At 41.0% G+C, this 24,348-nt stretch overlaps 2 protein-coding genes across 2 annotated transcripts in view; one reads left to right on the forward strand and one right to left on the reverse strand.

The window, feature by feature from the left end:
- The window catches only part of LOC122541488 (zinc-binding protein A33-like), a 492,570-nt gene that overhangs the window by 122,700 nt on the left and 345,522 nt on the right, over positions 1 to 24,348 (reverse strand). The gene's annotated exons all lie outside the window — the stretch shown is intronic.
- The window catches only part of LOC122541189 (butyrophilin subfamily 1 member A1-like), a 77,497-nt gene that overhangs the window by 48,880 nt on the left and 4,269 nt on the right, over positions 1 to 24,348 (forward strand). Inside the window, exons 7-9 of the mRNA XM_043677816.1 lie at positions 5,833 to 5,865; positions 19,364 to 19,390; positions 23,508 to 23,534. Of these exons, the coding sequence (XP_043533751.1) occupies positions 5,833 to 5,865; positions 19,364 to 19,390; positions 23,508 to 23,534 (87 nt within the window). The remainder of the gene's footprint in view (positions 1 to 5,832; positions 5,866 to 19,363; positions 19,391 to 23,507; positions 23,535 to 24,348) is intronic.

The following is a 24,348-nucleotide window of genomic DNA, read 5'->3' on the forward strand; positions in this document are numbered from 1 at the left end:
TTTACACCTATGTGAGGAATAAGAGAATGATCAGAGAGAGGGTAGGGCTGATCAGGGATAATGGAGGGAACTTGTGCCTGGAGTCTGAAGAGGCAATGGAGGCCCTAAATGAGTTTTTTGCTTCAGTATTCACTAAAGAGAGGGACTTTGTTGATAGTGAGAACACTGTAGACCAGGTTAATAGGCTTAAACAGATTGATATTAAAGAAGTGAATGTGCTGGAAATTCCAGGAAGCATCAAAATAGATAAGTCTCCAGCGCCTGGCCAGATATATCTAAGGTGGCAATGGGAAGTGAGGAATGTGATTGCTGCAACTCTGGCGATGATTTCTGCATCCTCACTCTATGGAGTAGTACTGGATGACTGAAGGGAGGTGAATGTTGTTTCTCTGTTCAAGAAAGAGAATAGGGAGATCCCTGGGAATTATAGACCAGTCAGTCTTACGCCTGTGGTACATAAGTTACTGGAAAGGATTATGAGAGATATGACTATTTGGAAAAACATAATTTGCTTAATGATAGTCAGCATGGCTTTGTGATGGGCAGGTCATGCTTCACAAGCCTTATTGAATTTTTTGAGGATGTGACAATACAAGTTGACAAAGGTCGAGCAGTGGATGTGATGTACAGTAGCGCCTCGACTTACGAACTTAATCTGTTCCGGGACCCGGTTCGCGAATCAATTTTTCCCATTGTTCGGAGAGCGTAAGAATGGTTGGATGTAGCAACGAACACTGTTCACAGCGCACGCGCCAAAGAAGAACTGAATGACATCAAGCTGGGTCTGAAAGCTTTTGCGTTCAACAAGCGCGTTGCAAAGCAGAACAATGAAACCATGTGGTCACACACGGGCATTTTGCATTCGTACCTTGAATTTCATATGTACGTTGAAGCAACATTTTACGTACAATCCTGTTCGTAAACCGATTTGTTCGTGAACAGGGTCGTTCGTATGTTGAGGCACTACTGTATATGGATTTCAGTCAGGCATTTGATAAGATTCCCCATGCTAGATCATACAGAAAGTTAGGAATTATGGGATACAGGGAAATGTGACTGTCTGGATACAGAATTGGCTGGCCGAAAGAAGACAGCAAGTAGTAGCGGATGGAAAGTATTCTGCCCGGAGGTCAGTGACCAATGGTGTCCCATTGGGATCTGTTTTTGGGCCTCTACTCTTAGTAGTTCTTTTACACATGACTTGGATGGAGAAGTGGAATGGTGGGTTTAAAGTTTGCCATTGACACAAAGATATGTAGTGTTGTAGACTGTGTTGAAGGCTGTTGCAGGCTACAACAAGACATTGACAGGATACAGAGCTGGGCTGAGAAGTGGCAGGTGGCATTCAGCCTGGATAAACATGAAGTGATTCATTTTGGAAATTCAAATTTGAATGTTGAATATAGGGTTAAGACTGAATTGTTGGCCATGTGAAGGAACAGCGGGATCTTGGGCTCCAAGTACATAGATCCCTCAAAGTTGCCTCCCAAGTTGATAGGTTTGTCATGAAGGGGGATTTTTTAACCGGGGATTGAGTTTAAGAGCTGCGAGGTTTTGCTGCAGCTCTAATAAAACCCTGATTAGACCACACTTGGAATAATGTGTCCACTTCTGGTCACTTCTTAAAAAAAAAGGATGTAGATGCTTCAGAGAGGGTGCAGAGGAAATTTACCAGGATACTGCTTGGATTGGAGGGCTTGTCTTATGAAGGGAGGTTGAGTAAGCTCGGGCATTTCACATTGGAGAGGAAAAAGAAGAGAGTTGACTTGATAGAGGTGTACAAGGTAATAAGAGGCATAGATGGATAGCCAGAGACTTTTCCCCAGGGCAGAAATGGCTGTCACGAGGGGTCATAATTTTAAGTTGAGTGGACGAAGGTATGGGGAGATGCAAGAGATAGATTCTTTCTGCAGAGAGTGATGGGTGCATGGAATGCACTGCCAGCGGTGGTAGTACTATCAGAGACATGAGGGACATTTAAGTAACTGCTGGGCAAGGGTATGAGTGGCAGTAAATGGAGGCGTGTGTAGGTTAGGTTGATCTTAACGCTCAGCCCAACATTGTAGGCAAAAGGGCCTTATTGTGCTGTACTGTTCTATGTTCTATTATATCCAAGACAAAACATAATTTACAAGATTCCATGCAAAGACTGCACGAAACACTATACAGCATTGGACAAATAGGCAGACATCTAGCAATCAGCATCCATGTACACCAACTAGCCACAACCCCACGACCAGCTGTCCCTAGTAGCCACACACGCACACGACAAGGACTACAAATTTGACTGGGACAGTCAGAGAATTTCTAGAAACGTGGCATTAATCCATGGACTCCATTAACAAACACAGCGACCTCTACCCAATATACCAGTCACTACAATGACCAACCGGAACTGGCAACTGGAAGCAGCAGGAACAGACCCAAATAAATTCAAGAAGACGCAGTACAACAGTGCTTTACAGGAGGCTCCAAAACACTGAAGATGTCACTTAGAGACGGAATGAAACATCTGCAAATGAACTTCCCAGCTCAGCGAACATACCCACAACTATGACAACCGACACCCGAGCTATAAATCTTTATGCAAACCTTGGAGGCTTCTCTGTTCCTGCACCCAGTGTAGCATTGTACCTTGTTCCTCCTCAGTTTAATATCTGAAAAGCTTCAGTACAGATCTCGCTGTATTTCATCTGCAGGAGGCTGAGAGTAGATAATGTACAACGTGTGAGATGTGTTTTAACTTGCAAAGTTAGAATGAAAGATTCAGAAGGTGTCAGTCATTCAGTCATTTTTGGTTTGTTCATGGCAACCATTTCTTGTTAGCACAGTACTAACACTGAATTTCTAAACAGACAAAGGCAAGAAAGAGGGGCAAACTGGGAGTCCATGTGTATTTGAGTGCAGTGTAGATTTGCCAGAATGGTGAAGGGAGTAAAATGACGCAAACTCAGGGTAGTATTCCTGAAATTTAGGAGAATCTGTAACAATTGAAGCTTTCAAGAGAATAATGGACATTGTTGAGATAAATGCAGAGAAAGGCTTCTTGCTGCTTCTTGATCTATGATTAGGATCATTGCCTTAAAATCTGACAATAGTCTGACCCTGCTCAGAATTTTGATGATCTTTTTATTGTGTTTTTATATATATAAATTTATAATAATTATATAGAGATATAATTATAATATAGATGTTAATATAACAGTTTTATAATGAATAACAAGTATAGTTACAAATCTCATGTATCAAATACTCCCAAGACAGAGAGATCTCTCAATGACATTACAGTCGTATATTTGAAGGACAGGGGTAATCTGAGCAGAGATACAGAGTTGAACTCAGTTGAAACTGTTTCCAACACTCACCCACCACACACATGCATGTACGGACATACACACACAAATACACCACACACACACCCCGACACACACACCTACCACGTACACAGTTACTGACATACACATACAAAGACACAATCCTGAACTGTCAACTGTGTGGCACGTGACTCCAAAATTGCTGATGTAGTTGACAGCAAAGAACGTTACTTCAGAGAGGTCTTTAATCAGATGGGAAAATGGACCGAGGAGTAGTAGATTGAGTTTAATCGAGATAAATGGGAGGTGCTACATTTTGGTAAGGCAAATCAGGGCAGGGCTTACACACTTAATAGTTGGTTTCAAGATGGCACTGACTCCGAGCAACTCCTTGCAGGCTCCCTATGGTAGATCTAACTCTAACATTTCTTATAACCGTTCCACACTTTTAAACTTAAATTCTAAGTATCTTGTCTCGCACATGTTCCATGCAGTTTAACCTGTATGCCTTACTCTGTCCCTGTTTTTTGAGACCCTGTGATCTGAATGTAGTTACTTACTATGATCTGCCTGTGCTACTAGCAAACAAAGCTTTTCACTGTACTTTGGTGAATGTGACAGTAATTCAAATCAAGTCAAGCCAATCACAGCCCTGTTGCTAAAGAAAAATAGCTTGGGGTACAGATTCATAATTTCTTGAAAGTGATGGGGCAGGGAGACAAGATAATGAAGAAGGCATTTTGTATGCTTACCATTATGGGTCAGTCTGTTGATTATAGGAGTTGGAAGCTGAAAATGTGTTGCTGGAACAGCGCAGCAGGTCAGACAGCATCCAGGGAACAGGAGAATCAATGTTTCGGGCATAAGCCCTTCTTCATTCCAGCAACACATTTTCAGCTCTGATCTCCAGCATCTGCAGACCTCACTTTCTCCTATAGGAGTTGGAAGGTCATGTTGTGGCTGTTCAGGTCTTTGGCTAGGCCACTTTTGGAATACTGAATTCAGTTTGGGTCTCCTTGCTATAAGAAAGATGTTGTGGAGCTTGAAAGGATTCAGAAAACATTTACAAAGATATTGCCAGCAGTGGAGACTTTGAGCTGTAGGAACAGGCTGAACAGACTGGGGCTATTTTCCCTGGAGTATTAGAGGCTGAGTGGGGGGGTGACCTTATAGAAGTTTATAAAATCATGAGGTACGTGAATAGAGTAAATAGTCAAGGTCTTTTCCACAGGCTAAGAGAGTCTAAAACTAGAGGGCATAGCTTTGAAATGAGAGGTGAAAGATTTAAAAGGGACCTTAGGGGCAACGTTTTCACACAGAGGGTGGTGCGTGTATGGAACGATTTGCCTGAGGAAGTGGTGGCACTGGTATAATTATTACATTTAAAAGGCATTTGGATGGGTATATGAATAGAAAGGGTTTACTTCTGTATGGGCAAAATGCTGGCAAATGGGAGTAGATGAATTTAGGATTCCTGGTTGGCATGGATCAGTTGGATTGAAGGGTCTTTTTCTGTGCTGTACATCTCTACGGAAAATGGAAATCAGAAGCAAAAACAGAAATTGCTGGAAAAAGTCAGCAAGTCTGGCAGTTACTTTGGAGAGTAAGCAGCGTTAATATCTCTGGTTCAGTAATCCTTCTTCAGAACTGAAGCCAGCTATGAAAATGTTAGTAGTTATACAGAGGATTGGAGTGGGGTGGGGGTGAGTGCCGCAGCAGAAGTAAACAATAGATAGAGATAGAACCAACAGAGGGAGAAAAACAATTGGACAGACAAAGGTGTAGATAAAGGTCAGCCTGGAGAATGGATTGATACTAATGGGGACTATTACTAGCTGACAATGGGTTGTGCGTGATAGCAGTCCATGTGATGACAAGGCCTGGTGTAAGGGGAAAGCGTTGAGAAGGTGCTCAAGCCCTAAAATTATTGAAACTCTAAATTGAGTGCAGAAGGCTGTAGCATTCCTGAGCAGGAAATGAGGTGCTGTTTTTTCCACCTTGCACTAAGCTTCGCTGGGCACTGCATCAAATCTGAGACAGAGATGTTGGCCAATATCTTTTCAGGCATGAAATCTGCCCTGGTAACCTGGTCTGGCTTACTCATGATCCCAACCCCACAGTAATGCGCTTGATTCAGAACAGTCCTCTCCATTCAGTTCAAGGGGCAAGTTGAGATCAGCAGCAATTTCCCTTAGAGAGAGGTAAAGACATTTTCTAAATATCTTTCCTCGGTTTATTCTCATCTGTTACCCTCACTTGTAGTTTGTTGTGCCTCCCTTGCCCCTTGACCTTTCTCATATTTCCTTAAAACTTGTTAACTGTCTATTCGTCCATTTCTGAGAAAATGGGATCGACCGTTTTCTCCCTCCACAGTTGCCATCTGACTTGCTGATGTTTCCAGCATCTTTTCCAGAATTATTTTTATTTCAGATATCCAGCATCTACAATATTTTGAGATTGATTAATGAAGTCATGGTTCCTAATACTCAAAGTTAATGTTTACCTTGTATTTTTACAGATCTAAGACTTTGGAAATTTATCACAGAAAATGGTAAGAGCTCAGCACAGAAATATTCACGAATTACAAAGTATATTTGTTTTGGAGTAATTGCAAGTTTAATGAATTAAATTTGATTAGACACATTGTGCATACAGCTGTGCTTTAATCCAAAGGCTGAATAAACTGATCTCGTTAAAAATTTTAGAGTACATTTCTCTGTAAGAGGATAATAGTTAACATTTGACTTGAATATTTTGGTAAAGTTTTCCAAGACCTTGTACTGCCTCAGACTATAGGAATCTGGAACAAATGTAGGCCATTCAGCCCCTTTAATCTGCTCCACTTTTCAACAGGATCATGGCTAATCCCACATTCGTCACACTCACTTTCTGCCCTCTCATTGTACCCCTTGATTCCCCAACGATCTATTTCAACCTTAGAAATATACAAGGCTTCCGAAACAGCAAATAGAAAATTGTGGATGATTCCAGTTCAACTTCAAAAACCCACCTTGCTATAATTCTCACTCTTTTATTTCCCAGATAATTAATTCACTCCGATCTCTCATAACAAAAGAACAAATCAGCCCTTGAGCCTGCTCCACCATTGAATACAATCATGGCTGATCTCAGCTCCACGTTCCATAGCCCTTCAGCCTGTTACAAATTAAAAATCTATCTATCTCCTTAATTTTACTCAACATCGGGCAGTACGGTGGCTCAGTAGTTAGCACTGCTGCCTCACAGCACCAGGGTCCCAGGTTTGATTCCAGTCTCGGGCGACTGTCTGTGTGGAGTTTGCACATTCTCCCTGTGTCTGCGTGGGTTTTCTCCGGGTGGTCCGGTTTCCTCCCACACTCCAAAGATGTGCAGGGTAGGTGAATTGGCCATGCTAAATTGCCCACAGTGTTAGGTGCATTAGTCAGAGGGAAATGGGTCTGGGTGGGTTACTCTTCGGAGGGTCGATGTGGACTGGTTGGGCTGAAGGGGCTGTTTCCACACTGTAAGGAATCTAATCTAATCGTGGCGTGCTCGTTCAGGTAGAAAATTCACAAAATACATTTCTCTGAGAGAACTACTTTCTCCTCATCTCTCTTTTTAAACATTCTATCCCTTATCCTAAAACTATTACATCTCACTCCAGATTGTCCAAGAAGATGAAACATCCTCTCTCCTTCAACTTTGTCAATCCCATTTTATATGCCTCAATTTGGTGTCTTCTCATTCTTCTAAATTGTTGAGGCTGAACTGTTCATTCTCTCTTTGTAAGGCAAACTCCTAATCTCTACATTCGACCTAGTGAACTCTGACTTCCACTGGTGATATAATTTGTGCCAAATGTGGAGACTTCATGTTCTGGGAACTTAAAGAAATTTGACCAAAATTATTTCAGTTGAAGCCATGATATCCAGCAGAGGATGGAGACTTGTATCCATTAATCTAGTTGGAGATCACATTCAGGTTTAAAAGAGGAATAACCCACTGTATCACCACCTGTTAACAGTCATGTGGATCTTATAAGAGACCAGCATAGACTTCAATTATGATCTGTTTTGATGAAAACTTCCTTACAGCTATACTCTATAGCTGCTCAAAATAATTTTTTAATGACATTACAGAATCATATAGCACAGAAACAGATCCTTCAGTCCAATTTGTCTCTGCTGATCAAGTTTCCCAAATTAAACTAGTCCCACTTACCTGCTTTTTGCCCACATTCCTCTAAATGTTTCCTATTTGTGTGCCCATTCAAATGTCTTTTAAATATTGTAACTCCCAGCATCTAGCACTTCCTTTGGCTGTTCATATCACATACAAACTGCCATCTGTGAGAAAAAAATTGCACTTCAGGTCCCTTTTAAGTATTTCTCCTCTCATCTTAAAAATGTGTCCCCTAGTTTTGAATGGCCCCACCCTAAGGAAAAGACTTTCGCTCAATGTTTAGTGAGGTACAGATGCTGATTATATTTATGCAGCCTCTTTATGCTGCACTTTCCAAAACATTTAGATTGTGAGAGGCAGTTTAAACATGTAAACATGCTCCAAAGAGTCATGAGACAAATGATCAGCTAATCTATTTTTAAGGGTAAAAACTAAAAGAACTACAGAAGCTGTAAATCAAAAAAAAAAATCAAAAATTACTGGAAAAACTCAGCAGGTCAGGCACCATCTGTGGAGAGAAATCAGAGTTAAAGTTTCAGATCAAGTGACACTACTTCAGTTCTTGACTTGAAATGTTAACTGATTTCTCTCCACACGTGCAGCCAGACCTGTTGAGCTTATCCAGAAATTTCTGTTACTAATTTTAATGGTTATTTGACAGATAAATAGTTTTTGGTCAGAATCAAGAAATCTTCCCTGCTGCACTTCAAATAATGCCATACAATTCATCATGTTCACTTGAATAGCTTGATGGAACCTTGGCATAACATCTCATTTGAAAACTGGTGCTTCATCCACTACAGAAATTATTTTATTTTGCACGCTCCTCTTTAGATTTTCTTGAGGGTTACTCTTTAATTTTCAGGGTTTTTTTTTTTCATTTTCCATAGAACGTGTGAGTGTATTTCCACAGAATCGCTACAGTGTGGAAACAGGCCCTTCAGCACAGCGGGTCCACACTGACCTTCTGAAGACAGTTCCACTTATGCTCATCTTTCTACCCTATCCCTGTAACCCTGCATTTCCCATGGCTAATGCACCTAACCAATCCACTTAACCAGCACATATTTTAACTGTGGGAGGAAACCAGAGCACCTGGAAGAAATCCATGCAGCCATAGGGAGGACTTGCAAAATACACAGATAGTCACCTGAGGTGGAATAAAACCCAGGTCCCTGGTTTGATGAGGCAGCTATGCTAACCACTGAGACACTGTGCCACCCAGGAACTAATTCTCGTACTAATCTTTTAGGTGACTCCCACAGAAGCAGTATTAGAAGAACTCCTATGTATCATCATTCAGACCCTAAGATGTAAGAGCAGGATTAGGCCATTCAGAGTTGGATCTGCCATTCGACTATGGTTGAAATATTTCTCAATCCCATTCTCCTTCCTTCTCCCTGTGACATTTGATCCCCTTACTAGTCAAGAAATTATCTATTACTGTCTTAAATACACTCAATTTCTTCTCAACTCAGTTCTGACCTGTTGTCCCTTTATGCTGAGGCTGTGCCCTTGGGTCCTTATCTCTCTTACTAGCGGAAACATCTTCTCCACATCCACTCTACCCAGGCCTGTCAGAACTGAGTTGAGAAGAAATTGAGTGTATTTAAGACAGTAATAGATAATTTCTTGACTAGTAAGGGGATCAAATGTCACAGGGAGAAGGAAGGAGAATGGTCTTGCCTTCCAACTCCGTTGAAATGAATGCTAACATTGTGTTTGCCTTCCGAACTGTCAATTGAACCTGCATGTCAACCATAATAGAATCCTGAACAAGGAAGGCATTTGGCATGCTTGCCTTCATTGGTCAGAATATTGAATATAGCAGTTGGGACATCATGTTGTGACTGTACATTGGTGAGGCCAGTTTTAAAATACAGTGTACAACTTTAGTTGCCCGTCTACAGGAAGGATGTCGTTAAACTTGAAAGGGTGTTAAAAAGATTTACAGGGATGTTTCTAGGTCTGGAGAGTTTGAATTATAGGGAGAGGCTGAATAGGTTTTTTTTTAACCCTTGGAGCATCGAGGACTGTGGGATAACCTTACAGAGGTTTATTAAATCATGAGGGGTATGGATAGGATATAGCCAAGGCCTTTTCCCTTGGTTGGGGGAGTCCAAAACTAGAGGGCATAGGTTTAAGATTAGAGGGATTAGTTTAAGATTTAAAAGGGACCAAAGGGGCAACTTTTTCACGCAGAGGATGGTGCATGTATGGAACAAGCTGCCGAAGGAAGTGGAGGAGGCTGGTACAATTACAACATTTAAAAGGCATCTGGATGGATATCTGAAGAGGCAGAGTTTAGAAGGATATGGGCCAAGTGCTGGCAAACAGGACCTGGTCAGATTGGGATATCTGCTTGGTTTGGATGGGTTTGACTGAAGAGCCTGTATCTGTGCAGTACAACTTTCCAACAAGTCTCAAGTCCATTTGTGTTTCAGATTTCCAAAGCTTTTCCCCATTTAGAAGGTAGTCTATGTGTTTATTCTTCCTACTAAAGTACATAACCTCACACTTTCCCACATTCCATCTGCCACTTCTTTGCCCACTCTTCTAGCCTGTCCAAGTCCTTCTGCAGCCTTCCCATTCCTCAACGTGACCTGTCCCTCCACTTGTCTTTAACACATCTGCAAACTTTGCAACAATGCCCTCATTTCCCTCAGCCAGATCATTAATAGTTGTGATCCCAACACTGACCCCTGAAGAACTCCACTAGTCACCTGTTGCTATCTTGTAAAAGACCCCTTTATCCCCACTCTCTGCCATTTTCCAGTTAACTACAGGTTTCCCCACTATCTGAGAGCAGAGTGTTCAGATGAAACCTTTTGTAAGCCGAAATGGCATAAAGTGAATAAGCAATTACCTTTTTTGTAAAAGCGAAAATCCTCTTTGAATTTATTTCGGTTAGCGAAGACAGATACTAATGTTGGTCTTTCATAAAAGCAAAATGGCGTAAAGTGAACTTTTGAAAAGCAGAGAATGTTTATAATCCTGTATTGATGCTAGTGCCTCGTCTGTAACATCATGGGCTCTTATCTTACTTAGCAGCATCCTGCTCAGCATCTTTTCAAAGATCTTCTAGAAATAGATCACATCCACTGGATCTCCCTTTTATAACTTGCTTGTTACCTGCTTGAAGAATTCGATCCGATTTGTCAGGAGCGATCTCTCTTTGATGAAGCCATGCTGACTCATGCATATGACCATGCACTTCCAAGTACCTTGCAATCTCACTCTCAATAATGGACTGCAAAATCTTACCAATGACCAAGGTCAGGCTAACTTATCTATAATTTCCCATCATCTTTGTGAGAAGATTTGTAGCTCGGGTGCTCGTTGTTGTGGTTCTGTTCGCTGAGCTGGGAATTTGTGTTGCAGACATTTCGTCCCCTGTCTAGGTGACATCCTCAGTGCTTGGGAGCCTCCTGTGAAGCGCTTCTGTGATCTTTCCTCTGGCATTTGTAATGAGTTTGAATCTGCTGCTTCCGGTTGTCAGTTTCAGCTGTCCGTTGCAGTGGTCGGTAAATTGGGTTCAGATCGATGTGCTTATTGATTGAATCTGTGGGTGAGTGCCATGCCTCTAGGAATTCCCTGGCTGTTCTCTGTTTGGCTTGTCCTATAATAGTAGTGTTGTCCCAGTGGAATTCATGTTGCTTGTCATCTGCATGTGTGGCTACTAAGGATAGCTGGTCGTGTCGTTTCGTGGCTAGTTGGTGTTCATGGATGCGGATCATTAGCTGTCTTCCTGTTTGTCCTATGTAGTGTTTTGTACAGTCCTTGCATGGGATTTAGTACACTATGTTGGTTTTGCTCATGCTGGGTATCAGGTTCTTCGTTCTGGTGAGTTGTTGTCTGAGAGTGGCTGTTGGTTTGTGTGCTGTTATGAGTCCTGTAGTCTGGCTGTCAGTTCGGAAATGCTCTTGATGTGTGGTAGTGTGGCTAGTCCTTTAGGTTGTGGCATGTCCTCATTCTGTTGTCTTTCCCTTAGGCATCTGTTGATGAAATTGCGAGGGTATCCGTTTTTGGCTAATACATTGTATAGGTGTTCTTCTTCCTCTTTTTGCAGTTCTGGTGTACTGCAGTGTGTTGTGGCTCTTTTGACTAGTGTCTTGAACAACTTCTTTTGTGTGTGTTGGGGTGGTTGCTTTCATAGTTTAGGACTTGGTCTGTGTGAGTGGCTTTCCTGTATACCTCTGTGGTGAATTCTCCGTTCGGTGTTCTCTGTACCACCACGTCTAGGAATGGGAGTTGGTTGTCCTTTTCTTCCTCTCTAGTGAATCGGATTCCTGTGAGTGTGGCATTGATGATCTGGTGTGTGTTCTCTATTTCAGTGTTTTTAATGATTACAATGATTTCTCATCATCTCTCTGTCTCCCTTCTTTAACATGGGTGTTACGTTAGCCATTTCCAGTTCTCTGGGCCCTCGCTGACTCCAGTGAGTCCTGAAAGGTCACCACCAATGCTTCCATGGTCTTTTTATATATCTCCTTCAGAACCCTGATTTATCCACCTTCAGACCTTTCAACTTCCATAGCACCTTCTCCTTAATGATGGTCATTAAACTCACCTCTGCCCCAACTCACTTGAAGTTCTTTTACTCCACTGTTATCTTCTACTGTGAAGACTGATGCAAAGATTCTATTTAGTTCCTTCACCATTTCTTTGTCACCATTCCTACTTTTCCAGCTTTATTTTCCAGTAGCCCAGTGTCCATTCTTGCCTCTCTCTTACCCTTTATATATCTAAAACAAACTTGCAATTTTCTTTTTCATTACAAGCTAGCTTACTCTCATATTTCATCCTCTCCCGCCTTATTGCACTTTTTTTGCTGTTTCTTAATGGTTTTCCAGGACTCTAGCATCCCACTAACCTTCACCACATTGTATGTTTCCTTTTTATTTTGCAGTTATGCTGTCAATGACTTCCCTTGTCAGCCATGGTTGTCTCATCCTCCCCTGTCTGCTTATTAATTAGAATTTAGTCACTGTCTATTCAATTTAATGCATAAGACAAAAGGAAAGATTGATCTCCTTGATCACATAACATTTAAATTGAGTCAGAGTCGAGAGTGTGGTGCTGGAAAAGCACAGTGGGTTAGGCAGCATTCGAGGAGCAGGAGAATTTTGGGGCAGCAGGGTGGCTCAGTGGTTAGCACTGCTGCCTCACAGCACCAGGGTCCTAGGTTTGATTCCAGCCGCGGGCGACTGTCTGCGTGGAGTTTGCACATTCTCCCCGTGGTTTTCCTCCAGGTACTCCGGTTTCCTCCCACAGTCCAAAGATGTGTAGGTCATGAATTGGCCATGTTAAATTGCCCAAAGTGTTAGGTGCGTTATTCAGAGGGAAATGGCACTGGGTGGGTTACTCTTCAGAGGGTCGGTGTGGACTTGTTGGGCCTGTTTGCACACTGTAGGGGGAATCTAATCTAATCAATGTTTCAGGCGTAAGCCCTTCATGACCACACTATTAACTCTGGTCTCCAGCATCTTCAGTCCTCACTCTCTCCTAGTTGGTTTTAACCTTACTGCAAAGCCTCTTCCAAGGATGCCTACCCTGAAGAAGTTCTGGCTTCGTTTCTGATGAAGGGCTTAAGCCCGAAACATCAATTCTTCTGTTCCTCAGATGCTGCCTGACCTGCTGTGCTTTTCCAGCACCACACTCAAGACCACAAGCACATGTTTGTGATAAAGTCTTTGAAATAAAGGGCACCATTCTCCACACAAAAAGGCATCACCATAAACACATTTGCCACATTGGTGAAGGTATAACTGAAACACTTTAATCAGATATTTATAAAGCAGAAATATTTTCACTGGTATATGTTAGCCTTTTATCTGTGTCTTGAGCCACAATGTCAGATTTAAGTTTAATAATTGATGCAATCTTCATTATAATACCATCCACTAAATTTTACCCATACATTAGGTCATGAACAAATGCAGTTCTTAAAGTTGACATTTCAAATTTACATCCAAATAATTCATTCGGTTGTGATTTCAAATTTTCCTCACTCCCAGTTAGCTGAGTGTTGACAGGTGTAAGATGGTTCCCTGATTTTTGGAGCCTCTGTCTCCACCCTGGCACACAGCTTGTCTCTCAATCCCATGTACTGCACACACGTCCTCTTCCTCTGGCATTTGCAACCTCCCTGTCTCTCTCTTCCGCATGCTCCACAAACTCTCTCTCTCTATCCCCCATTGCTTGTGGAATCCAATTTCTTGCAGCCACCTCTCCTATGCGCTTTGATCTCTCAATATGGCAGTGAAGTTTCAGCCCAGATTCTGTGCTCAAGTTCGGGATTGGGGATTATTGCAGAACCTTTTGATTTGGATCAGAATGATGCTAGACAGGCAATATTACGTTTGTCATAAAACCACAGAATTCCTAGAAAGAAGCTTGCACCAACTGGCCCTGCTGTAGCTGATGTGTAACAGTGTAAATTAGATGTTCCTAGAAAATCCAGGTTTCAGGTTCATGACTAACAAGTAGAAAGAATGGCAGAGATGGGACAACACAATGTACTCATTCATTAATACTAAGGTCAGTTAACACCATAAATATTATCAAAATTATGAGGTAAATTTAGTGATGTTTTCAGAGTTTTTCCTGCAATTTCTATATTTTCATATATGAGAAATAGTCAAACAATTTCTGACATTGTTATTAACATGGCATTTTCACCTTTACTGAAATTCAAAACTCTTCCGGAGCTTCATATTAAAAAATGATGCACAGATTAATGTAATGATTATACAGTATTTACTCTCTTCACGTTTTTATATAACTGACCCTCATAAATTGATTACAGGTTCCCTCTGCTATCCAAAAGTAGAGCATTCCTATGAAACATTTTGTAAGCCAAAATGGCATCAAGCAAAGAAGCAATTTCTTTTTCATAAAAGTGAAAATCCTCTTTGTGTTTTCTTCAGTTAGCAAAAACAGATACTAATGGAGGTATTTTGTGAAAGCGAAGTAGTGTAAAGCAAACTTTCAAAAAGTGGGGGATACCTATATTTACAAGTTTCTTAAATAGTTTGGGAAAACGATTTGTTATGATCTCAGTTATTGGTAGTCAGAGACAGAATGAGACTTGATAAACCATTTATTTTATGTTAACGATTTAATTACTGTGATGGCCAGTCATTGAGTAAATTTGCATGAGGCTACCAATTTATTTGTAACAAAAGAATGGAAGTTCATTACACAAAAGAAGAGAAGCTATTACATGGCAATTGAAAAGATCTTGTCATAAAGGACAAAAACAAAGAATCAGGAATTTTCTTTCCTAGCAATCTTATTTACTTATATTCAATGTCAATGAAGTATCACAGCCATCTTCACACTCATTTCTTATTCAACTGTTGAAGTGGCAACTGTTTCCTTTTGGTGACTTTCTGCACTTTGAGCAGATGCGATTCTCTGAGTCTGTCTACAAAACACACATCAGGCAGGCTAACTCACTGACTTCACTAAACCCAAAGGAAAAATTAGTATTTCTCAAAGCTCTGTCTACTTGACTTACAGCTTGAGACCACTTGCCTGCCCTGAAATCCTGAAGTCTTCCCAAAAAAAAGAGTTGCCCTTCTTCTGAATTGAATTTGCTTCTGGCCTTTGGCCTCTGACCTCTCATCCCATTGATCACAAAAACTCAGTTTTGTAAGCACACATTTCCACATGTAGTTTATTGAGTCCTTTGGAAGCAATTATCTTGCCGCGTAGTTTGTCTTGTCATTGAGTTGGAAGTTACACATTTCTTGAAAATATATTTTGAACTTATCATTCAAAATTTGTTTTTGGTTATTTTTTAAAACAGGTCACCTCATAGAACTAAAACCAAAAATTCATTTCCCTTACTGTAGAATTGAACTTCCCAAACAACAAACCTATATCACTATTTCAAGCTGGAAGTATAAAGTCTCGGATTTGTCTGTGATATTTTAAGGTTATGTATATTGCAGATTGTACTGAGTCTTTCTTGACTTATTCCCTTTGAAACATCGATACAAACCCAGGAGAACACACTAATTGGGATATATAAGATATATATATATAAATCTCAGAACTTCTTTCAAGTCACATTCCTGAGGTTGCTTATGGTTTTATAAAAATAAGTGACATCTCAGGTGTGAGGATTGAGTGACATTACAGTTCTTTTAAAAATTCATTTGTGGGACTTGAGCATCACTGGCTGGCCAGCATTGATAGCCCATCCCTATTTGCTGTTGAGAAGGTGGTGGTGAGCTGCTTTCTTGAATCACTGCAATCCCCATGCGGTGGGTTGACCCACAATGCCGGTAGGAGGGAGTTCCAGGATTTTGATCCAACGATTGTGAAGGAACGGCGATATATTTCCAAGTCAAGGTGGTGAGTGGCTTGGAGGGGAATGAGCAGGTGGTGGTGTTCCTAAGTATCTGCAGCCCTTACCTTCTAGAAGGAAATGGTTCTGGATGTTGCTGTTGAAGGATCTTTGGTGAATTTCTGCAGTTCATCTTGTAGATAGTACACACTGTTGCTACTGAGCACCAGTAATGGAGAGAATGAAGGTTTGTAGATTTGGTGCCAATCAGGTGGGTTTTTTTGTACTGGATGGTGTCAAACTTCTTGAGTGTTGTTGGAGTTGCAACCATCTGGGCAAGTGGGGAGGATTCCATCACACCCCTGACTTATGCTTTGTAGATGGTGGAGTGACTTTGGGTGTCAGGAGGTGAGCTACTCGCTGCACTATCACTAATGTCTGACCTGCTATTGTAGCCACTGTGTTTATGTGGTGAGTCCAGTTGAGTTTCTGGTCAATGGTAACTCCAAGGATGTTGACAGTGGGGGATTCAGTGATGATAATACTATTGAAGCTCAAGGGGCTGTGGTTAGAGTGTCTCAAATTCGTGATAGTCATTGTCTGGTGTTTGTGTGGTTAGAGTCTGTACGTATTCCAATCCTGAGTCAGGCTGGTTTTATATCCAAAGTAGGAATTTATGAGATGTTTTGAGAAGATTTGTACCTCAGGTTGAGGTTCTGTATGTAGGTTTGCTCGCTGAGCTGGGAGGTTCATTTCCAGATGTTTCATCTGGTAATATCTTCAGTGGGCTTCAGGCAAAGCATGATTCCTGCTTTCTATTTATATGTTTGGATTTCTTTGGGTTGGTGGTGTCATTTCCTGTGGTGATGTCATTTCCTGTTCTTTTTCTCAGGGGGTGGTAGATGAGGTCTAATTTGATGTGTTTGTTGATAGAGTTCCGGTTGGAATGCTGTCTAGGAATTCTCGTGTGTGTCTCTGTTTGGCTTGTCCTAAGATGGATGTGTTGTCCCATTTGAAGTGGTTATCAAATGTCATGTGAACTTTAAAAAATATTGTGTATCTGCGAATACAATTCTACAAATGCAAATTCAACCCCTAGACTAATGTGTGTGTGTACATGTGAGGGAGAGAGAGTGCGTGTGTGGGAGAAAGAGAGAGAGTGTGAGTGCACGTGTGTATGTGTGTAAATCTCACACCTTTAATTGTCTGAAATGAGATGTCATCTTTTTAAAATAAAATCTTGTTATCTCAGAAATGTGATGAGAAGTTCTGGGATTTACATATTAATGAATCAAAACCTGCAACCCATTCTAAAAATGGAAGACTTAGCAGCAATCTAGGTTTGTTCAATATATCACATCAGTGTATGACACTATGACCGTTAGCTGTAAATTCTGTGTCCTATGATCCTACTCCACTAGCCACCTGATGAAGGAGCAGTGCTCCAAAAGCTTGCACTTCCAAATAAACCTGTTACACTATAACCTGCTGTTGTGATTTTTAACTCAGTAAAATCATGGCTGATCTAATTGTAACGTCAACTTCACTTACACACCCAATATTCTCACTCTCTTGTTAGTCAAGACGCTGCATCCACTACTGCAAAGACGCATGATCCTCTGAGAGAAAAACATTTCCCTTTATCTCTGTCTTAAATAAGGGACCCATTATTTTTAAACCATGACCCTGAGCTACTAGTGTTTTTGACGAATGCAGCAGTACAATTTATCACATCAGTGATCCTTATCAATTCAGAATCAAAATGTCAATGTGGTGATATTTATTTGGAAGTTTCTGCAATGACTAAGGCCTGAATTTTCATTTCTGAGTCAGGAGTGCAAAGACAGGAAAGTTCCCAACCCTGCAAGTCAACTCAGGAGAAAATGCCTCAGATGGTCTAATTTTCACTCCTTGCGGGTAAGGGTGTTACCCATTGTCCTGACTTCCCCAGATCGAGTTCATAAGCAATTGCAGGGGTTACAACGTGTGGAGGCAGATGAATGAAAGGTCAGGCTCACACTCCAGCACTTTGTCCCAAATGTTAAACACAAGAAATCAGCAAGGACCCTTCTGGTGTTCATCACTTCACCTCCCCATCCCTACACACCTTGTCCTTCCCTGCCATTTCATGTTGCATCATGCTTCCGGTAGTGATTGGAATAAGGTCAGCCAGGTGGACCATATAGACTGTGAGTTCCCTGATTGGGGCTGTTAATCTTATCCAAGGCTGGCTAAGTAGAGAGAAGTGATCAGATCTCCACCAGATCAACAGCTGTCTCTCTGCTCTCTCCAGCCAAAACCCATTTTAAGCATGAAGTAAACCAGCGTCTCTTTCTTGCATCAGGCACCATAAGCTGTGATTTTTATTTGATAAGTTAGACACTTTTTATAAGCATACCAGGTATCCTTTGCCTCTTGCAAACTAATGAAAGTAGTCAGAAAGGAAATCTGAGAGAAAAGCTTCTGATCAGCAAGATCCAACTCAAAATATCTTGAGAGTAAAGACTACTGAATAGCTTTTCAGTTTTCCTCCATCCATAATCTATTTTTCCATGTCTGCTGGTTTTTCTGTATGTGTATAAGGGGGCGTTCATAAAGGAATTAAGGTTTTAATTAATTGTATTGTATGATTCAGGTTTCTTTGAGCTAGAGTCTCAATATCAAATAAATTATAAGTTCCATTGCGTGTAGAAAATGGGCCTGTGCTCTCTATCAGTTTGACTTTGAAAGCCAGATAAATTGGGGTATTTTGTGTATTCAGTAAAATGTGGGGCTTGATTTCCAGTATAGTACCCCAGTGATTGATGGCAAATTTGAGAAAAAGTTGAGAATTTCTTCCCACTGATCTGGTTAATATTTGTTCCTCAAACAAGATCACTGAAATATATTATTTATTCCTATTTGTGAATTCTTGCTATGTAGAAATTGGTCGCAAAGAAAATAGAACAAATTAAAGAGCTGAAAACTGCTAAATATGACAAGTCATTTTTGAAATATTTTCATACCAGTTGGAGATAGATTCCAAGCAATGCCTGGATTAATTAAATATTTATTCCTGCTCCTTAGGCAAGGTGAGAGAATTCCACAAACATTCTGACTCAATATTTATCCAAAGATCCTCAATGGATAATTATTATGTATAGACATTCGGTCATCATAGGATTGGCTGCATATTTTACATTCTGCGCCCAGCATTCAACATCTAGACTCATGTGAAATAGCCACTTGAGTTAAATACTGGCTGCTCATAAAAATACACCCAGCAAAAATCAACAACTTCAGGATGGGAGAGGAAAATGAGAGGAGAAGTTGGGAAGTATGATGTTGAAAATAGAGGAAGAATTTCCTTTTTGAACATTATTTATTATTTTCCTGGACTTCTCAGGCACTTTACAATCAATGGATTAGTTCAGTCGATATGCTCACACATCTTGTATAATTGCTCAGAGCTGATTGTAATTCTAATTGCTTTAAAGTTGTCTGAAGAGAACTTAATGTTCCAGCATTTTAAATCTGAGGAATGTGACAATACTTGAATGTTTGATAATCAGCTGAATAAAATGTTTTTATTCAATACATTTTTATTTTGCAGATCAGTGGAAGCCTCTTGTTGAAGCAGGTATGATATTCCTTTACAGAATCTGTTATTAATTAACAGATTTCCAAGAGATTTGCTTATTGTTATGCAAAACTGTTAAAGGAGCAAGGTGTTCAGTTGAATAATGCCAAATGCATTGATTTATTAGCATGCACAGTATAACTGCATTTTAAGGAGAAAGAATTAGGCAGCACTGGGATGCAGTCTCAGTTTACTGTAATTTAAAGAGGTTCCTGGGAGAGTTCTGAGGTCACAGTGACAGATCCTAGGATAGGGGATGTATCCATCTATCATTCGATCTACCTTAACCTATCTAATAATTTTGGAGAATGTGAAGTAAGTCTTGCTGCATTCTTTGCTTGGAGACTAGGGATCTGTGAGCACGGGGTGGTAGGCCCAGAATCTGGGAACTGTGGGAAGGGGAAAGAGAATTCACAGAAAGGCATCCAGCACAACTGAGGAGCAGGTTTCAGCATTAGGAGGCATTGTCTGGTAGTGTAAGAGACTCTAGGATCTGTCAATATCGTGGGAACCTGGGTATGTCTTGTGTGGAATGTCTCAGGGGGATGACACCCACATTGTCTCTCCTATTGACCTATCCTAACCTATCCATAAAACTGATACAAAGAACTGCAGATGCCAAAAATCTGAAACATAAACAGAAATTACTGGAGAAACATGGCAGTACTGGCAAAATATGTGGAGAGAAAACAGAGTTAACGTTTCAAGTCCAGTGACCCTTCAGAACTGATGGTAGTTTGGAGCAGGTGATTGACATGCTGATGGCAGGGTTTGAGTTTGAAAAAGAGTTGAAATGTGGAGATGTGGACCACAGAGAGATAACGACAGGCCAAGAAGAAAGGAAAGCGGATAATGTGGACCTTGAGTAGGTGAAAATAGGTTAGCTGTGCTGAAAGCAGCCCATGTCATGACAGGACCTGGGTTTTAGGGAGAGAGTAAACAAAGAATGCTTAAAGCTTCGAAAGTTATCCAGCTTGATCTGGACTCCTAAAGGCTGCAGAATCCTGAAATGGACAATGAGATGCTATTCTTCCAGCTGCCACTGACCCTCACTGCAGCAGGCCTGAGACAAAGATCTTGGCCAGGGACCACAGTCATGTGTTGAAGTGGCAGGCAACTGGAAGCTCGGGGCATTTTTGCAACCAGAAATTAAGTGTTCCACAAAATGGTCACCCAGTCTGCGTTTTGTATAGGAAGTATAGAGCAGACCATATTGTGGACAGTGAGTACAGTAGACCAGATTGAGTGAAGTGCTAGTAAATCACTAGTTCACCTGGAAGGTGTGTTTGGATCCTTGGATTGTGAGGAGGGAGGAAGTAACTAGGGAAATGTTGCAACTTCTGCGATTGTATAGAAAAGTGCTGTTGGGGTTTGAGGAGGTATAAGGAGTGGACTAGTGTGTCCAACAGGGAGTGGTCCAGCAAAATGCTGACAAGGGAGAGAGGAGTTTGTGTCTGGTGGTAGCGTCCCACTGGAGGTGGCAGGAATAGTGGCTTGTAATAATAATACGGTAATTGTAATGGGGAATTGCAGCTTCCCCAATGGATAATCATAATAGAAAGGGTTTAGTGGGAGCAGATTTCTTGAAATGTATTCACGAACACTTTTTATACCAACATGTAGATGGTCCTACAAAGAACAGTGCAGTGCTGGACCTAACTCGGGTGAATGAAGCCAGACAGGTGTTCAAGGTAGTATTGGGGAGCATTTTAGTGATAGCAACCACAACGCCAAACTTTTTTAAGTTTGATATGGAAAAGGAGAAAGATGATCTGCAGAAAGGGGTTTCAGATTGGGGTAAGGCAGACTTTCTGAAAATATGGCAGGATCTAGCTAAAGTAGGCTGGAAACAGCTGCTTGAGGGTATATCTACAGTCTTCAAAAAGGAACTAGAGCCTGACCTTTAGATTAGATTAGATTAGATTAAATTAGATTAGATTACAGTGTAGAAACAGGCCCTTCGGCCCAACAAGTCCACACCGACCCGCCGAAGCGAAACCCACCCATACCCCTACATTTACCCCTTACCTAACACTACGGGCAATTTAGCATGGCCAATTCACCTGAACCCGGGTCTCAGGCGCTGTGAGGCAGCAGTGCTAACCACTGAGCCACCGTGCCGCCCACGACCTATTCCCTTTAGGATGAGGTGTAGGAGCAACAAGAACAGAGAACCCTGGATAGCTAGGAATATTTAGAACTGGATAAGAAGAAATGGAGAGATGAGTAACAAATACAAATGGAGTAGATCAATGGAGGACATAGAGGAATATAGAATCTGCAGAAGACAGCTTAAGAAAGCAATTAGGAAAGCAAAGAAGATTCATGAAAAAGACGGGCAGGTAAGATTAGGGACAATTTCATATATTCTATAAGTATGTCCCAGCATCTGCAGACCTCACTTTCTCCTCGAAGAGAATATTAGGGAAAGAGTACGGTCCATGAGGGACCAAGAGGGAAATCTGTGTGCAAAGCCATAGTAAATTGATAGGTTGTTAAACAAGTACTTGACTGTGTGACTATCCATGACTCTGTGGCTTTACCTGGGAGAAGGAGAATGCAGGTCAAGAATTTGACAGGATGGACTGTGAGATAATTGAGGTTTCGGTGGGTCTAAAACTGGACAGATCCAGAGGACTTGTGTCCAGGCTGCAGTGGGAGATGAGAAAAGGCATCACAGAGGCCCCGACCTATATTTTTAATTCCTCTAAGGCCAGGGGGGAGGGGCCAGAAGACTGGATAATCGTTAATGTGGATCCACTTTTTCAGAAAAGGAGCTAGAGATAGACCAGGGAACGATAGATCAGTGAGTTTGTCATCAGTATTTGGGAAACTATTGGAGATGATATGGAAGAAAAACATGAATTTCCATTTAGAGAGGCAAAGTTTTATCAACATGGCTTTCACAGAGTGAAGCCATGCCTCAGAAATCATGTTGATTTTTTTTTTTGAGATGAACAAGCATGCAGATGAGGCTATGGCTGTTGATGCAGTTTATATGGATTTCAGTAAGACTTTTGACAAGCCCCCTTCTGGGAGACTGATAATAAAGGTAAAAAACATGGAATCAAGGGTAACTTGGCAAGGTGGATCCAAAACTGGCTCAGCATCTGTTCCCCTTAAGTCAATGACAAGGGGGCACACATTTCAGTTGAGGTTCAGGAGGTTTTGAGGGCATTTGAGGAAAACACAAAACACTCAGAGTGTGGGAATCTGGAATTTACTGCCTGGGAGGGTCGTTGAGGCACAGAGAAACGTGACAGCTTTTAAGAATGCATGGATGAGCTCTTGAAATGCCTTAATATTCAAGGCTTTCAGCCAAGCACGGAAAGTGGGAGATTTCATGTATGTTTGGCAGCATAGACTCGATAGGCCAAGGGCTTCTTCTGATCCTATGAAGTCATTTACACATTAAATCATGGAGGAAGATTTAGAGAAAAATAAACTTTATGGCAGGTAGTTAGGATAGCGAAGAAGTCATTTGGTGTGCTTTCCTTTATTGGTCAGAGCATTGAGTATAGGAGTTGGGAGGTCATGTTGTAGCTGTACAGGAAGTTGGTTAGGCCACTTTTGGAATATTGCATGCAATCCTGGTCTCCTTTCTATCAGAAGGATTTTGTGAACCTTGAAATTGTTCAGAAAGATTACAATGATGTTGCCAGGGTTGGAGGATTTCAGCTACAGGGAGAGGCTGAATAGGTTGGGGCTATTTTCCCTGGAGCGTCAGAGGTTGAGGAGTCACCCTCAAAATCATGAGGCGTATGGATAGAATAAATAGTGAAGGTCATTTTCTTGGGGTGGAGGAGTCCAGAACTCGAAGGCATACGTTTAGGGTGAGACGGGAAAAATTGTGTGTATGGAATGAGCTGCTTGAGGAAGTGGTGGAGGTTGGTACAATTACAACATTTTAAAAACATCTGATTGGTATATCAATAGGAAAGGTTAAGAGGGATATGGGTCAAGTGCTGGCAAATGGGATTAGATTAGGTTAGGATATCTGGTCGGCTTGAACAAGTTGGACTGAATGGTCTGTTTCTGTGCTGTACATCTCTATGATTCTTTAACTCTATGACACAAAAGAAAGTCATTAAATCTAATCTGTTCCTTCTGTTTTCAGAGTGGAAGCGCATTTGTGAACATGAAGGTATGACCTTAATTTAATGATACAATGTAAAATGTATTAATGAACACCAAAGTTTAGGAAGAGCTTCAAAAGAACTTGCCAACTGACAGAATAAATCCCACAACAGAAAAAAAATCCTTTTATAAAAACACATCCCAAAGGATTCGGATTCAGTGCATCCAAACAAGTTAAATTCTGTTTAATTATATTGGCTTTTAAGAATTTTCAATTGCTGTTTTGAAATTTAATTCCATATTTTCGTTTGTATTCGTTCTCTTCCAAAAATAATTATTTTCAATGGGAAAGTAATAGGACTTATTCTGGCCTATGCAATTTCTCTGCTCAATATTATACTTTTTTAAAAAAGCACTGAAATGGATGAAAGTATTGTTTATTCCTGTACTTGATTTAGAAACTTGGAAAGAGAGAAGTGGCACATTGGTGCAACATTTATTTTCAGATGGGGTCCAGGAGCCTGTGCCCTGAGGAATTTGTTTCTTTAACACCATTGGCTGCCTTTGCTAACATTTTGAAACATGTTGTGATTCTTCACTTGTCTTGGTTTCTTTCAATATTTTTTCAATCTGTTTTCCTGCTGTTGGAAAGTATGTAAAATGGTGCAACGTGACCACTTTTCACACCTGTTTGCTCCAACGCTGCAATTCTTACAATTCAGGTGCAATACCTTGACACTTGAAAAAATCAAAAAGACAGTGGGTGCTGTAAATCCGGAATAAAACAAAAATTGCTGGAAAAACAGAGCAGGTCTGGCAGCACGTGTGAAGAGAAGCCAGAGTTAATGATTCAGGTTGAGTGACCCTTCTTCAGAACTGAT

The sequence above is a fragment of the Chiloscyllium plagiosum genome, chromosome 37 (genome assembly GCF_004010195.1).
Source record: "Chiloscyllium plagiosum isolate BGI_BamShark_2017 chromosome 37, ASM401019v2, whole genome shotgun sequence".
In the NCBI taxonomy this organism is placed as follows: domain Eukaryota; kingdom Metazoa; phylum Chordata; class Chondrichthyes; order Orectolobiformes; family Hemiscylliidae; genus Chiloscyllium; species Chiloscyllium plagiosum.